General features: G+C 43.9%; 2 protein-coding genes across 23 annotated transcripts; one reads left to right on the forward strand and one right to left on the reverse strand.

Moving 5' to 3' along the window:
* The first annotated feature begins 200 nt into the window (after positions 1-200).
* LOC112281003 (uncharacterized) lies at positions 201-13,919 on the forward strand. Of its 22 annotated transcripts, none has more exons than XR_016502758.1 (26): positions 210-599; positions 1,920-3,710; positions 3,821-3,943; positions 4,192-4,467; positions 4,661-4,837; positions 5,125-5,208; positions 5,330-5,573; positions 5,731-5,919; positions 6,115-6,320; positions 6,476-6,514; positions 6,791-6,848; positions 6,969-7,177; positions 7,593-7,667; positions 7,958-8,038; positions 8,243-8,362; positions 8,561-8,668; positions 8,945-9,033; positions 9,313-9,546; positions 9,874-10,231; positions 10,572-10,706; positions 10,881-11,027; positions 11,263-12,048; positions 12,185-12,369; positions 12,483-12,747; positions 12,884-13,233; positions 13,365-13,919. XR_016502758.1 is itself a non-coding variant. In XM_090250168.1 (26 exons), exons 2-26 carry the CDS (start codon positions 2,622-2,624, stop codon positions 13,536-13,538), a joined length of 5,742 nt encoding a protein of 1,913 aa, XP_090106294.1. In that variant the 5' UTR covers positions 326-599; positions 1,920-2,621; the 3' UTR covers positions 13,539-13,919. The 22 variants fall into 22 exon arrangements, 19 of the variants coding, with proteins under 19 accessions (XP_024372821.1, XP_090106286.1, XP_090106290.1 ...); XR_016502759.1 differs by having other exon boundaries at positions 13,374-13,919; XR_016502760.1 differs by having other exon boundaries at positions 324-599; positions 10,884-11,027.
* Positions 13,920-14,977: 1,058 nt separating this feature from the next.
* Positions 14,978-15,538, reverse strand: LOC112281600 (uncharacterized). The gene has a single exon (XM_024518251.1). It carries the CDS (start codon positions 15,536-15,538, stop codon positions 14,978-14,980), a length of 561 nt encoding a protein of 186 aa, XP_024374019.1.
* Positions 15,539-16,884: the final 1,346 nt, after the last annotated feature.

The raw sequence follows: 16,884 nt of genomic DNA on the forward strand, positions 1-16,884 counted from the left end.
CTAATAGCCGGTGAGCTATTCTCCTCCTCAGTTTTCCAGAATTGGAGCTTCCGTTGATTGATGTCGGTAGAGCAAGCTTCGGAAATGACTTAAAGTCTTTTTGTCGGCTGAATCGGTATCATTATACGACGACGAATGAATCGAAAATATTACATCCGTATAAGATACGGTTCGAGAGCGCTAGAGGAACGATCGTTGTTAACCCCAGACTTCAGTTTGCGGTTGTAATGTATTAAAAGGGAACGTGAAGGACTACGCGCATACAGTATTTTATGAGATGACCGTATTGTATTGAGAGCATAGTCTACGACGGGAAGTAGTAGGGTGGAAGGGCTGGGCTTCCAAACCCGAAGGAGCCTCTCCGTCTTCGTCGTCGTCGTCGACGACCTCCACAATCGTTTTGGGAAGCATTTGCGACGTAATGCATGCGATTCCTTAGCGCAATCAGGTCACACCCTGTATGTTAGTTTTGAATTTGAAGAATCGTTGATATGTGGGGTGTTGTGGGGGTGATTCTGCATCGAATATTAGGGGCATGTGTCTAGATAGCATTGGGACCTTTGAGAAATCGATGTTTCTTGCGAGGAGATTCGTCGCAGGTATCCGGTGTAGTTTTAGGTGTCCCGTTCGTTCAAGTTCGCCATTCCAATTGCGGATTTTATTGTTACAGTATTGTGGATAATTCCGATTTCTGTCATTCTAGGGTTTTGTTTGTGGGGTTTGCATTACTGTGGAAATTCGTGACCTTCCTCTGATTATTTCGTGAATGAAACCCGTCTTCGAAGTTGGGTGGGGCCCTTAAGCGTCGGATTTTGAGGGGTTTCTTCCTAATTTTGATCAGTCTTTGTGAAATGTCGGGGTTGCTGGGAAACTATTAGCCCATGGCCATTTGTGATGCATGGGAAACTGGAAGACGCTTCCACTGAAGTTTGCTTTATTTTTTTGGGCCTAGTTCTAGCTGCTTTGTTAGTTTTATCATGACCTTGACAGGCTTCTGCACTACTCAGCTCGTTGGTGCACATGTCTTGCGTTTAATTTAATTTAATTTTTTTTTATACACAATCATGCTGTTGTTATTATCGTCTTTATCATCAGTTTTATTTCCTCCTCTTAGACATGTGTTTTTGGTGGGATGAGAAGTTTCTCTCTTTCAAACATCCAAAGAGCACCTTGGGATCAACTTGTAAGTATGCCGTGATGTTGGTTTGTACAATGGGACGCTGCTTGATTGAGTCGGGATTGTGTCGATGCTTAAGCGGTGTACCTGAGGTTGACGAGAAGGCAACGGAGTGTGTTTTGTGAGAACTCGGATACATGAGCTTTACGAAGGAAATACATTATCTATTGCTTCACTGTAATCAGCACGGTTCAATATTTTGGAGGAGTATGGTGGCCGTGAAATTGCTGCGTCTAGCTTTGTTATTCCCTCGTGTCCTTGACAAATTGAATTATCTTCCTCTCTGGTGATTTCTACGTAGTAAGCGTGCTGCCAGATTTTCATGGTTATAGATAATTGTTAAACATTTAAAGTAGTGGAACTAAATTCTCCTCACCAAACCTAGGTAGTGCATTGGCTCAGATTCCATCTGAGATGTTCTGTGGCAGTTGCTGGTGTTGTCTTGATGAAGCTCTTGCTGTCAGCTGGAGCAGTGTAATGCATATTGACTGGGCGCATGTAGCTTCTTCTCTTTTTGGAAACTAGTCTGAAAGATTTGCTTACTAGTTCTCTACGCTGCACAGGTTGTGCATTGTGACAATGTTTACTTGCGTGTGAATGAATGTTCCCATGTACGGGTAGTCTAGTCTACTCTTTATGTAGTAGGTATTTGTTGGTGTATTGGGGAAACCTTTCACATTGTTGCTGGCCATGGTGTCTACTGGGTTATGCCCTATTTTTCTGATCGAACACGACAGTGCAGGTTCTGTGTTGGAGGTGAACATGAGAAGTTTCTGCTTTGTCAAAAGAAAAGAAAAGAAGGGACAGAGAAAAGAGTGCATGATCATAAAGTAGTACCCTGGGCGTGGACTGGAGTGTGTATGCTTGGTTAATGCAGAGCCAAGTCCCATGGGAGCAGCAGCTGGCCCTGCAGTCGCCATAGGAGACTGTGAGTCCTCTCCAACTGGGGCTACAATTGAGAATGCTCAAGTTGGAAAATTCGCTGAAGTCGTTACTTTGAGCGGCCGTTCTGTTGCCACATGTGACCTTTACTGCACGACAAATTATGAAGCAGTTTCGGGATTAATTGAATGAGCGTTTGCATTTTGAGTTGGCTTGGGAGGAGCCCAGGAGGAGCGCAGAAAGGAGTTGGAGTTTTAGAGGAGGTGGTTATGCTCTGCTCCTGGTTGTCGGCGTATGTGATAACCTCTAAGCCTTGCGGTATTCATCGTAAATTCCATGAAGTTAAATTTGACGATGGTCGATTTTTAGGGGAGCAATGAATGTCAGGCTTTGTGGACTTGCAGCCATTCTTCGAGTCTGTTGCATGTTGGGGAGTAATTCTGTAGCTTTAGAACCATAGCGAATGGTTGTTTCGTTATTGCCAGAAGAATGGTACCGTGTTCCCTTGGCATACGTTTGGTAGAGGAGTGATGTTCTTTCTGGTGACGTGGAGAATGGAGCTATGGTGAACATGAGTTACCAAGTTTTGTCACATCAGAACACACATGCTCTGTCAAGCAAGTGGAATGGATTAGCTAGTAGCCAGCAGTATGAGCCCGTGGGCGAAATCATAGCAAGATGTGGGCCGGTCTTGGAGCAGCACGCAAGTGAGTTGAGCTCCAGGGACAAAGCTTCAGCACCTTCTGTTCAGGCCATACAGTCCTTCGATGTTCGAGTTGATTCCCGTGTTGGCGTTACAGAGAGAATTTCCGATATTTCATCTCTGACTTTCAAAGACCGTTCGAATGATCTAGCGGACAGACAAGAGACTCATGGGCTGACAGTCGCCTCTTGGGAGAGGTCCATCCGTGATGCAGGTGCTAATCGGGTAGGGGGTTCAGCTGCTGAAGACGTGCACACAAATGCCTCTGAGATCGTTGAAGGTAATGTAGGAACTGTCGAGCAGGCGACGGAGAGACGAGACAGGGTGGGTTCTATGTTGTGCCTCCCTAGGGTCGATGTTGGTAGGGTGTCCGATTCAGCAGCAAGCTTGCGGGGATCTTCGAATGATATTATGCCAGAGAACCACAGATCCGAGGCACAGAGCGTGCAGGGAATGCTGGAGTCTTGCATTCAAAGTGCTGTGGATGGTTTGAGTGGCGCGTTAGCGCACAAAGATGGGCGGATAGTGAAGAAGGCCGCCTTTTCAAGGGGAGGCAATAAATTGAAAATGGCGCACAGAGGAAGGGTAGGAGTGGACGCGAAGAAGGGCAACAATCATCACTTGAGTTTGAACTCGGAGGAAGGCGTGTCGGAAGACAGGACCAACCACCTCGCAACAGAGGCGGAGTCAAGGGGTCAGGGTAACATTGGTGCTCATCCTCAGGCACTTAGAACGGGGGTCCAAGCTGGTGCTCCTAGGATCATCGAACTGTCGACAAGTATTTCTGGTGCATTAAATTGTATGTATCCAGGGGTGGTTCTGCCATGGGAGAAGGGACAAGTTTCAGCAATACAATCTGAAGCTGACCGACGTAACGCCGATCTTACGAATAAACTGGCTAATAAGGCTCGCGAAGACTTCATTCTCGAAAAGGCTGAGCATCTGAAGGTGGTGGAGCTGAATTTCCGAATGAAAAGACAAGCATGCAATATTCGTGGTTCATGTATTTGGTGTCTATGGTGTAGATTTTGATGCGACGAATGAATTTGGTTGTACAGGGGAAAAGGAAGCTAATCGAGGAGGGGAGGACTTTGAAGAAGATTGCCGAACTTTCGCGGCGAAAGTCGCATTGGGACTTTGTGTTGGAGGAAATGAGATGGATGGCCAACGACTTCTGGCAGGTACTCGGTCATCATCTTGTGTCTGAAACAACCAAATGTAAGTTAGCTGATTTTGTTAGGAGGTGCTTCTTGAGTACCTATGGAGTGTTAGTACTTGTTCATTTTGTCCAAGTTTCCGCCTTTCGTTGCATCGCACATTATGACTCTTCAATCTGAGTGAGGGGTGTTGATGGATTGGAAGGTAGAGAGCTTGTCCAGAATCCAGTGTGCGCGTGTGTTTGACTCCAGTTCTTTGTGTATTTGTTCAGGAGAGGATGTGGAAGAGGTATCAGGCTGCCCATGTTTGTCTGGAAATTGCTATGAAGAAGGGGGAAGACGAGTTTTTGGCAGCACGTTTGCTCAAGGAGCAACGCAGAATCTCGAACGTTTTAGCTCATGCCGTGAAGGATTTTTGGCACAGTGCAGAAGTTGAAGCTACCAAGGAAATAACCGGAACTAGAATTTCCACAAAAGAGCAATCCAAGAGAAGGAGTAATGAGACTGAAGTTATTCCAATGGAAGTGGATTCTTTTGTTAATGAGGAGGTAAAGGTGTTCCACTATTATCAGTTCACATTTTTTCTTAGATTCAACATGAAATCTTTTCACATCAGTGCGATCGGGCAACTGAGTATTTAGCAGTGCCTATACAGTATTGAGGAATAATAGCATTGCGTGGGGTCTAACATAACATGTTTGTGGCATCTTGAATGTGATGAGTTCTTTTTTCCGTAATCAGGAATCTTTGAAATCGGTGCATATTGAGAAAGCTGGAAACGAGAAGCCAAGTGGGTTACAGAAGTATGCTATTCAGCTTTTGAAAGAATCAGGATTCGCCTGGATAGGGCAAGCCGAGGTCCCTTCGACTCCCAAGCGTTATCGAGAAAGCATCAGCATTCTGGAGCAAGTTCATGAGGTGCATGTCATATCACATTCCCACGAATGTGTATAGTGTGATGGCGGGTTGTGGCGGAGGGAGGGTTTGAAGCGTGGGCGTTGTTGCGGTTGTTTTGTTAGGTGCTAGTAGTGTTACAGCTACATTACTGGGGTAGCAAGAATTGGATATGCTGTGTGTCCATTGTGTATCCTCGAATAGTGGTGATAGGACAACAATAAGCTCGGAATGCGCGTTATTCGAATGGGAATGGTTTGTTTTGAGTGTTTTGCAGGCAATGTTGTGCTGACTCTTTAAGGACTTTACAGGTACCATTGTTTTACAAGGTACCGGTTGGAGTAATGGAAGCTTATCGAATAGCAGTGGAAGCTGAATACGCTAGGTCCGAGAAGGTATGGAGTCGTGGTTTAAGATTGCAAGCGCCCTCTAATCGATATTTGGTTGATAAAAGTGGATAAGTTTTAATGGGTGGGATGAGCAAGGTTGATAATACATTATTGTACTTGCGTGCAGGAGTATGAAAAGAGGCAGACAGTTTCAATCACCGAGGCGGGGGCTCTGGCTGGTGCGGAAGCACCTGAGGAAGCAGGCGCGAGAGGGGGTGTGAGCTATAGAAATTTCTTGAATGATGGAGGTTCTCAGGAAGACGAACCTACTGCGTTTACTATTGAAGGATCTCGTATAGCGAAGAAGAAACGGAGGAAGGTATTTAAAACGGGCAGTGTTGATGCAAAAAGCAATGGCAGTGGGCTACAAGGTACGAAATGGTGTGTGTGCGTGCTGTGTTTATTGTGTGTAATCAGTGCTTAGGGTCCGCGTGGGTTAGCTGTCTTGATTTTGCAGTGTGTGTCAAATGAAGGTATTGGTCGTTCTGAGATTGGTTCCCTGTGTTCTTTGGATTTCGTGGTTATCAGGACTTTCATATCGATTGTCAGGTGTTCGGAGTTCAGAGTTGGGCATACCCTCACCTCTTGTAGCGGAAAAACTTTCCATTTGTGGAGATTTGGGACCGAACAGTTTAACTGGAAGCATCCCAGTGAAGCGCGCGCGGTCATCAGCAGCGAATTCACGACCACGTGGCACACATTGTGGCACATCTCCAGGTAATGCCGACTTTCTGTAATTGACAGAATTTTTTGCAGCATTGTAGTGGGTGGGATGGGCTATTTCTGGGTATATATGATTGTGATTTTGAAGTTGGTGATACTGCTTGAGGATACTGATTTGACGAATAAGCAAATTTTTTGGAGCGCTCTTTTCATAGTGGTCTTTCTGTTTGCATGGTTTGGTATGTGTAGGTGCAGTTGGACTTCCGGCACAGAAGGGGTTTGGGTTGTCATCTCAGCAAGACGATGACTTGCCCATGGATGATTCTAGTGAAGGTGATATCAATAGCGACTCACCCAGTAGCGAAGTGGTTGGAGGTGACAGTAAGCAGAGGAAGAAAAAGAAGACCAAGTCATATCAAGGCCTGTCGTTTTACGATGTAGGCAAGTCGGTAAAGGTAATATACAGATATGTTCATATAATCGCTTGGTGTCTCGGAATCTCAGCAATTTAGTGGTTTAGTGACTGCATTCAGGGAATACTGGAATTTTATGTTCGCGAAAGGTTTCCTAGAGCACACTCTCAGGCAGTCATATGTTACATATGTTGCAGGATATAGTTGGAATTGCCTATGATCTTCGACCCGAGCAGGTAAGCCAATTAGCTGGCGTTGCAGTCGTTTGTTGGTCTTTTACGGTAGAGTGAAATTGTCATCTCGTTTGCCAGACGATGTAAGTGTATATTTTGGTGAGCAGTGAAATTTTAATGGATTTGTAGGGCTATGCATGGTAATTTAAGACGTGTAAGGTTGAGAATATTGCATGTTCGTGATGCGGCATTACTAGAAGGAATGTGAGATTATTGTGTTCCAAAGTCGCGGAGCCGCACTTGGTTTGATGCTGTCCTATTCCCTCTTGGTTTCTACAGGGGAAACGGAATGCAGAGACGCCTTGGGTAACTATTGGTGAATCCGATGGAGTTCTCAGTAAGTTGATGCATCGTTGGGAACATGTTTCACAATGTATGCTTGAGGTGATGTGTTGTGCTTGGTGGTGCGTTTTTTAGCAAGTAAGGTGAGCTGATATATTAGGACTACCTACTGCAGATGCACTAGTCGCGTCAGGGTCTCCAAGCATATCAGGTCAGAAAAACTCGAAGAAACAGAAGTCTGTGAGGCAGGCGGAAGAAAACCTCGATACAACCGACACATCTGGTTTGCACAGCGAGCAACAAGTTGCCTCTGGAGTGAGTGTAAATTATTTAAATAGACACACCAGCATGCGAGACGGTCATCGGAGGGTCCGACCGAAAAAGGTTAGTCAGTAAGTTGATTAGTAATGATAAGTAATGATAAGTTCATTAGTAATGATAAATTGATGGTTGTTTCAGTTTGTTGAAATTTACTTCCCCTTCCCTTCCTCCCTCCCTTCCTTCCTTTCTTCCTCCTCCTCCTCCTCCTCCTTCTGCTTCTTGTTTGTTTGTTTGTATTTTTTGTTTTGTTTTTGTTGTTTTATTTATTATTCATTATTATTTATTTATTTTTTCCTTCGTCTTCCCTGGTTTGGAATTTGTGAGGGGCTTTTTTGAGTTGGCAAGATTGCTTTACTTGCAGATGTGAATATATCTTTCAGCTTACGTTTAGGTCGGCAAGCTTGAAGCCGAGTGATTGGAACATTGGATGCTATCTATGTCAAAATTTGTGTGGAATGCAAAGATAACGTTTATTTAGGCACTGCATGTTCTGCAGGTTCTTTCTAGTACCCTGACGGGAGTGGGAATTCCTTGGTCAGCTAGCGAAGATCAAGTATGTAATACTACGCCAACTGTGGTGTTAAGTGTTGGAAGACTTTGTCGGTTGATATGTTGGATGTTTTGATGGTTAAGAGATGAGCATGTGTTTTGAATTGAGGTGTGATACGCTTGCGGCTATGATGGCCGAATTCGTGCAGCAAGACTTAGAGAAGTTCAAGAGGGAGGCAGCGAGTTGAGATCATGAACGCTCAGTGAATTGGCTCTTTGTGTATCCATGCATGTGTTTTGCATGGACGTGATTGCGGGACGGTCAAAGGGTTAACTGTTTGAGGAGTTGTGCAGGCTATTCTTGCGCTTGTGATTGATTTAGGTCCGAATTGGGAACTCGTAAGTGACGTGTTGAGTTCGAATTCGCAATTGAAGGTATACTTTCGTCTCTGTGTCCTTGTAGCCTGGCCAACGATGCTCGTATTACATACCAAGTGCGAGAGATGATACATGAAGTTGTCAGTGTTGAGGGTGGTCATTTAGTAGGAAGCTTATCGATGCCATAAGTGAGTGTAGATGTATAAACATTTCTGGAGTGCATCGGATCTGAGCATTTCATTATTGCATGTGGTGATTCAGGGTATTTACCGTAAACCTCAGCAGTGCAAAGAAAGGCACAAAGCACTGATGGAAAGAGTAGGTGTGGAAGAGTTGGAGAATTCGGAAGATCCTACCTCAACGCAGCAGCAGTTCGCTAAAGTAAATGTCATGCATTTTCTGAAGTATTAGGCAGTAAAGTAATAGTTATTGCAGATGCATGATCCTAGGCGCTTGGACAATTAGGTTGCGATAGCCCTGGAGTATTATGTGTTTCGCATCCAGGCTATAATTACGTTGTGTGGCAACTTTTGAGTGGGTCATTGTTCTAACGGTGAAAGCTATGATTGAGTGTTCCAGGGCATCGTTCGGGACTCGCGGGGTCAGTGTGCAGCAGAGGAGGATACCCTGAAGCACTTTCAGCAAATTATCATAATTGTGCAAAAGTATGGTGCTCAAAAAACTCCGGTGAAGACTCTAATCATTGCTCTTGAATATGTTGCAGTTAATGTGGCGTAGAAAGATTGCATTCATTCTGGTTCGATTTTATTGCTGAATGTGTGAAAAGTGAAGGGTTTCTGTGAGAAGCTTGTATTCCGGCAGGATATGAAACGGAACTTAGATGTGGATTTTTTTCAGATTTGATGATCATTAAGATATACTTCATCTGTGATATCATTGCAAGCGGAGTGACCAATTAGCAGTGTCGGATTATCTCCTAATACGGTGTGTGTGTACTTGCAGAGTGAGTGTAAAGATCAAAAGCTCTTGCAATCTTCACATCCTTCTCACGAAGTTGTCATCTCTCAGTTCTGTTACAATGTTCCTCCTGAGTAAGTGAATTGCAGTTGTTCTGGGTCACTTTCTATGGTGTCTATTGTGCATAATTTGAGGTGCTTGGCGAGAATGTCCGTAATTATATGCGTGAACGATTTTGGATTTCAAGTATGGAACAGTGTGTAGGAGCTTGATATTTTGTAGCCTCCCAATTTATTACAAAGAAGGTATGGTTGAATAAATGGTTAGGATTGCTTTGGCAACAAACTGTGCCTCCCTTGTGTGATGCATTCATGAGGAGAGTCTGACATGACATATTATATATTGGATGTTAGTCCCGTTCAATTGGCGGACTGGGTGACGAGCCCTGGCGACGGTTTTACTCCACACCTAGCACATGGTTTCCAGGGAAGTGTGGCGGGGGCTCAAAGTGTTGGACCAATTCCTGGACTTGGAATGAGACCTTCAGCAGGTGGACATCCTCTCCCCCCTGTGTTGCAAGCCACAAATAGTTCGCATCTGGTAGGAGGTCCCGTGTCCCCTGCGTTTATGAGCACTACTGCCTCTAGGTAATGACACAACTTTTGCCGATTGTTGTGAGTAGATATTCATCTGATTTTTTAAGGCGTGATTATTGCAGTATCGAATCTTGCGTGGGACTCTGGACTTTGCATGAATATGATTTATAGTTTGATACTTGGCATTGTTTGTTTGTTTTGTTTGTGAGTTTCAGTCATAGTTGTAGTCATTTCTTGATTGTGGGGTCAGTGGAGTTTGATTTCCATGCGTGCTGGAAACGTTGGTCAGATGGTGGCATACAATGCAGCGAATGCCATGAGAAGTATTGTATGATGAAGGTGTGGGAATTACATTAGGATAAGTGTTTCACAATCCAGGGATGGTCAAAGGTTCACTGTGAACTCTACAAACCCTCCCAACGAAGAGGATGCAAAGTTGCAAATGGCGACAAGCAAGCTAACGGAGTTCGATGCGCGGCGAGTACAACAGCAGGCTGGTTCAGTTGCATCAGGATCACCTGTCCTTAGAGGTCTGTCAAATTCGAATGGACTTCTCATGTCGCCGAGCAGTACAAGTGGGGCAATGGTGACAGAATTGAACTATGGACTGTCCCTTCCAAGATCAGGTTTAGGATGCTTGAATGCAGCTGGTTTGAACGGGATGCTCACTTCATCAGGGAATTTCGTTGGATCCAACAGAACGAGGAGAATCGCAGGGCTGGTGAATTTGGCACGGGTGAGGAACTTTTCGCAAAGCTTGGGTACAGTGGAAGATCATTGCAGTTCAGGGGTTGGTTTTGTTTGTATTACTTATGTTGGTAGGATTTTAGTTGTGTGTTGATGTTTAGATGGGGACATGCATAAGTCATGCAAGTTGTAATCTTATTTCTCCCTGCTTGAATAGATGACGTATTAGTCGTGGGGGTTTTATTGGACTTTACTGTTTGCTGGCAGTAATGAACGTGGAGGGAATCGTGGATTGTTGAGGCATGTTAGGGTGGGTAAAAGCAGGGAAATATGGGTATTTTAATAGGGTGTTAAGCTTTAAATGACGAAAAACAGAGATGATTTTACAGAGCTGCACGGAGGAACAACGGTTGTTGGTTCTTCAAGAGCTTCAGTCGTTGGCTCAACAAGGCGAAACACAAGCCGCTTCTGCTCTATCTAGCCTGATGGGTGATATGACAAATGCAGTGGACGGGTCAAACCAGGTGATTGTTGCGTTTTACTGTGTGAATCGGCTCATTTTTGCGTTTCAATAGTTGTTTAGTGTATTTGCGAATATTGAATCTCCCTTGAGGTGGAATGAATTTGAGGTGAAGATGTGCGGAGACTTCGATATGCATGTGTAGGTGCGCTTACAGATGTTTTAATTTTTACTTTAGCAGTCGTTTGTACAACACCAACAATCACTTCAGCAGCAACAACAGCAGCAGCAGCCAGGACAGCATCGACAATTGCAACATCATCATCAGCATACGAGCAACTCCTCGACCAAATTGCAAGCACAAATGCAGCAACACAGTCAGCCGGTATGGACGTGCGCCATCTGTGTGCCTAAGATGGCGTAGTGAACTGTTAATTGATATTTTGACATGTGCGATCAATGAACTTACATGTGTGTGAAGGGGTGTTTTTTCCCTGATTCAAGATAGTATGGGCCTGTGGGGGTGGTTGTGCGCATGGTCATGTCGTCTTCTCTGTGTGGGATGGTCATTTTGAGTACCTACGATCTGCATAGTAATCCTGCACCGTCGCGATTTGCAGCTACCAGTATCCTCGCAGAGTTATAATGCGGGACTCACTCGCATGAAAGATCCGCAACAGCAGCAACATCAGAGACAGCAGCAGCAACAGAAGCAAATATTACTCAGAGGTCATCCAGCTATTTCACAAGCCCAGCACATGGTGGTTTCTCCCCTTCAACCGGGGGTACCCAGCTTCTCTTCTCAGAACTTGAACCCACAATCCCACATACTCTCTCCAAAAGCACACAATACTCTACAAAAGCATTTAATGCAGCAAGTTAGCGGTCCTTCACAGGGGTCCCAAGTTTTGGATTCGGCAAACATGCAGTCATCCCTAGCTTCTCCAGCTGGATTAGTGCAGCAGAATAAGCCCGATGTACAGATAACTCAAGATGATTCTGGAGACAAGGATTCACAGCCGAAACAGATGCAGAAGCAAGCGCAGCAGACAACCCAGCAAGTTGTGCAGCAGCAGGATTTGAGGAATGGGAAGGGTGGGATTAGAGGGACGCAGTTGATGCAGGGTGTTTCTCCTCAGACAGGACCAGGGCAGGCAAACACCTTGTCTGGCAATGTGATTGATCAATTGCAAGGTGAAGCAGGCGGGCAGCTACAAGCAGGACAAAAAGTTGTAGGTCAATCTGTAGGCCAAGCTGCTAAGGCAGCGAGCGGACCTCAGGTTGGAACCGTCCCAGGCGGTTCGCAGGGTGGTCAAGTTGGTCAAGTACATGGAGTGCAATCACCAAGTGTATCGTCCGTAGTGGGTTTACAGAAGGTGTCCCAGCAAGTCCAACAAGCTGCGCAGGTATGGTTGAGGTTGCTATTATAATTATAAAAGATCCGTTCGCATCCATGTAAGGACACAGTGTGGCGAGTTTTTAGTTAGTTCTTAGAAATGAGTTGTATTGGATTTTAAGAAGGCATAGAAATGCTGATGTCAGGGAGTAATTAACAAGGCAGAACAGGGAAGTCTGCCGCAAGCAGGTGGACAATCCAGTGGTCAGCAAGCTGGTTCAGGCGCTAGTTCAAGCCAACAGGCGGTATCGACCGCGTCTCCGGTCGGTCTAACGCAACAGTGTCAACAGTTATGGGGTCGTCATGTTGCGCAGGCGGCAGCGCCTCGAAGGTAAGTGGTATTGTTGTATTGTTAGTAGCATATTGGATGAACTTGAAGCCATCAGGTAATTGCATTTGCACATTTCGATGTTGAGTGTGTTCAATTTGTTTGCTTGTGTTCAGATTGCCAATGCGACATCCTAGCAGTAGCGTGGGTATGCCGATGCCGGGTCAGCTCGGCAAAACGGTTGTAAAGCAGACGAGTGCACAGCAGACGGGACAGGGTGGTCCTTCCCAAATGACACTGCAGGCCGGACAGAATCGGTATCAGCTGGGTGGGACAATTCCGATGGGCATGAGCGACCCGAACTTTCATTTCGTTGGCTTACCATCTGTTTTGAACTTGAGCACAGGTGAAGCGCAGGGCTCCCAATGGAAAACCAACCAGGCAATAGCTCATCTACCTGGACGAATGTACAATTTAACACGCACTAGCAGTTCAGTGTCTGGTCAATTTCCAATGTTGGCAAGTTCAACCATGCACTCAAATGGAAACACTGGTATGTCGTCGCTGGCTGGTTCAGGTATCCAAGGTGTGGGTTTAGGGAGCATGGCGCGAGGCGTGGGTGGTGTGCAAGGCGACCCAGGGTTAGCGAACCTTAAAGTAGGAGCAGGTCCAGGGATGAACGGAAGGGGCTTTCTAGGGTCACAGGTAGGTATTATGGGTGGTCAAAGAAACCCGGTGAATGGTTCAGTGGGCGATCCTGCAGGCGTAGGCAGCACACCAAGCAGCCATGTGAATCCTCCCGCAGGCTCTTCGATGCCGGCCAGCCGAACTAGTTCAAGTGCAGTTGGTGCTTCACAATCTGGAGTTGTTGAATCACGTCAAGGCGTGTCTACACACTTTTCTAATCCGGCCGCGAGTAGCGGGCAGGTAAATGTGAATGTTTCCTCATAGTAGTGGTTTGCATGAAGCGGATTGCCATTATCTGTGTGAGATGTGTACAATCATGGTTTTATGATACTGCAATTGCAACGTATACTGAAGCATGCGGCAATGTGTAGATGCGGCAGACACATGGAGGACATCCCACCGCGTCGTCTTCTAGTTTGGTAACCTCGTCCGAAATGGCTGGCGCTTCAGGTACAAGTGGGATCACGAAGAGCAGCATTCCGGGTTCTGGAGTCGATCATAATCCTCCAGCTGCATCGAGGGAGGCAGGGACAGCATCCTCGTGATAGGACCCGTTTCTCGTAGGCTTTTGTCAAGCTCAAATTGAGTGTGCAGCATGATTTTAGCAGTATGCGGCTCTTACAGGGTAGTGCGTTGGTCAGCCCATTAGCAAGGAACTGGAGGCGCACAGATTCAGAACGGAGTTGTACACTGGAGGCGGGCTTTTGCTGTGTCGCTCATCATCCTGTATGGTGCGGAACTGGACGAAGCGAAAGGAAGTCCAACTTTGTCATTGATCAGCACCAATTTGTACATTATCGTGCCCAGAAGCTGGGCTCTGTGTACGCACTTTTGAGTGCGACGTATTCTAGCATTTGCTACTGCAGATTGGCTCTATGTAAAAAAAAACTCTCTTGTTTTAATATAAGAATTTTCGATTTTTTCTATTTCGTGGTCTGCTTCGATTGATGTCAATGTTTCGAAGCACGCAATCCTTTATTGCGTTGAGTCAGAATGTGATGTGAGGGCTTAAACCCGAGTGCGTGGACTTTAGGATAATTCGAGTCATGGAAATAATCTCAATGGCAGTTTCCATCTTTCGGAAGTTTTTGAACCCCTTTTATTTATTTATTTATTTTATTTTGAAGGTCGATGAGGTCCTCTAATTGCGACTTTTCTGGAGGCTGTTGGGGCTAGTTTTGGGCGGGAGTAACTGTTGTTCTTTGCGCAGGTACCACCAGAATATAAGGTTCACTTCGCAAATGTCAAGCAACATTTGGTATGCTTGATGTTTTGGTTATTACATTTACTACTTATGGAGTAGGCTGGGACGATCTGGATCTGGTATGTGGTATATTTGGTACAGCGTGCAAGTTCTCTCAGTGCGCAAATGTTCATGACATTTAATGCCTTCGACAAGACTTGAGTTTCAGTTCTTGGCCCTAGTTTGCAATGTTTGCTTCTCTTTTTATAAAACCTACTTAGTAGTGCTGTGGTTTGTAGTTTTCCTGACTTGTTTGTCTGATTGTGAGCACTAATTTTTTCCTACTTCGTGGTCTGCAACTTTGCTTGTTTATGGCAGGGGTTTGCATCCTTAGTTGCTCTGCGGGTCACTTGGTGAAAGTATTGGGATACGTATTGTTCTGCACTGCTATCTACAAGGGGATATATACAAGAACACTTGCTAAGAAAATTTGAAGCTCAATAGGTTAGTTGATTTTTAAAAGAACTTCACATAATAGAATTTACATTGGACAAAAAAGCACTGCTGATATCGAAGTTGTTTGGAAGCTATTAACTGAGCAACATGCATCTTTGTAAACTTGTCACGTAATTGACTGATCAGTAACATCTCTTCAGCCGTAAACGTTTGGGTATTGTCCAGCATGAAACTAACTCCATAGCATATAATTGAGCATCTTTTAATTTCACAGCCCTAGGTTCAATCTTGTGTTCAATATTTGGCTCAATATCATTAGGATCAGTACCGTTGTCATCGTTGGAATCAGCCAATGTAATCAACCTCGACGGCTTCATTATGGCAATTGACGAAATCGGGCAACTTAAATATCGTGATTGCCGCACCTGGGGCAACTGCATCTGTAGATTCTCCATGAAAGTCACGGTAAGCCGCTATCCCATACCTTGCTTTGAATCTGGCAAGCCATCCATTGGAAAGCTTGAAATCACGCTCTGAAATATCAATTAATCTTCGGAACTCATGTGCCTTTCGTAAGAGCACATCACTCAATGTTCCTTTCATTTCTCTTACTTGGCCAAACCACGTTGGCAGAGCTTTCGCAAATTCTGGCCACTTGGGTTCTCGGGATCTCCTGCTACTTCCTTCTGGCAACTTTGAGTCCACTTTCAACCACTTCTGCTGCTCATCATGGAGTTTGGAGATGGTTGACCGACTCACCAATCTGAACTCATGATATTCAACCATGTATTTTGCAAGTTCCTCATGTTTCAATTCTGGATGCTTCTGGTGAACTTCACAAATCTTCCCTTTTTCACTTCCAGTCAAATCAACCCGTTGACGTTTGAGTTTGTGAAGGCTTGCCATCTCGAAGGAAGTTCCACTTATACAAAGCGTAACTTTAATCTCTAGAAGAAACCAACTCTAAGTAAAACCAAAACTTATGGTGACTTGAACATGAATTTCATAGTAAATTGAGAGAATAACAAAGAAAATATTTTCCCACTCCAGATTCTTGTAAAACCAAACAAATCTGATTTTCTACCCATTCACTACGTCGAACACAAAACATTACATGTGATCTCTGTTCAAAGAAACTTGAGAATCGCTGTTGATATCACTTCCGCTTCCGCAGCTCATTTCCATCAATAAACTCAAAGAATTTTCCTCACGTTCTCACAAATGGAAAAATTCATTCTCAAACATCACAAGTTCATAAACCCAACTTATCTCAACACTCTTACAGCTCAGAGCAGCAGCAGAAGCATGACTTGGAAGCTAATCGGGAGAGACAAGGATAGAAAGCAGAAGGGAGAACACGAGACAGCTTGGAGAGGATGGTCATTGAGAAGGATGAGCTCCCTGTACCCTAAACCACTTCACACTTATCCTTCTTACATTCACACAATTACACTTCCCATAAAGAAAGACTAGATGAATCCGTGTTGTTGTCACAAAAAGTTTGACTCAAATGAAGCATTTTTTTGAAAGATATGTTCGTAAGCCAAAAAAATATTTGTCAAAATATTTTTAGAAAAGAAAGAAATAAAATATACAATGGAAGTTTTAGCTATAAAGTGGGATAGTTAAACCCATGCCATTTTCATGGATAATATGCAAAGAAATAGTTAATTTTGTTCAAGGAACTACTTGTGAAAGTATAAAAAAACATTAAATTACTTTTAAAAAGCATAAAATTGTGTTAAGACATTCAAGGATGTACTAAAGTCAAAATTTGGAACTATGGGTAAAATAAAATATAAATATAAATATAAAAAATAAATTACTAATATCTATCTAATTAAAACTTCTTGAAAAGAAATATTCAATATAGAATTTAAATTTTTATTTTCAAAAAGAAGAATCTTGATGGAATGGAAGGAAATGCATCAAAAGAGGGTTATATAAAGTTGACCATGAAAAAAAAATCATGTTGTTATAGATCCAAATCAATGTGCTTCATTGATTGTCATTGAGTTTTTTTTTTTTTTTTTTATATATATTTCTCTTTTGATTATCATGTGGATTTAATTGTATACATATTTGATGTCAGATTGTCTAATTCATTTGGCAATGATGTCAAGTTTAAGTACTTACTTATATCAAATGTAGTCAAAGATGTGAGGTTACATTATTCAAACAGCAATAATGCCAAGCTTAAGCACCTACTTATATCTAAAGTAGTCAAAGATGTGAGACTGTCTTTTTTATTT

This window comes from Physcomitrium patens, chromosome 4 (assembly GCF_059467195.1).
Source record: "Physcomitrium patens ecotype Gransden chromosome 4, ASM5946719v1, whole genome shotgun sequence".
NCBI classification, from domain to species: domain Eukaryota; kingdom Viridiplantae; phylum Streptophyta; class Bryopsida; order Funariales; family Funariaceae; genus Physcomitrium; species Physcomitrium patens.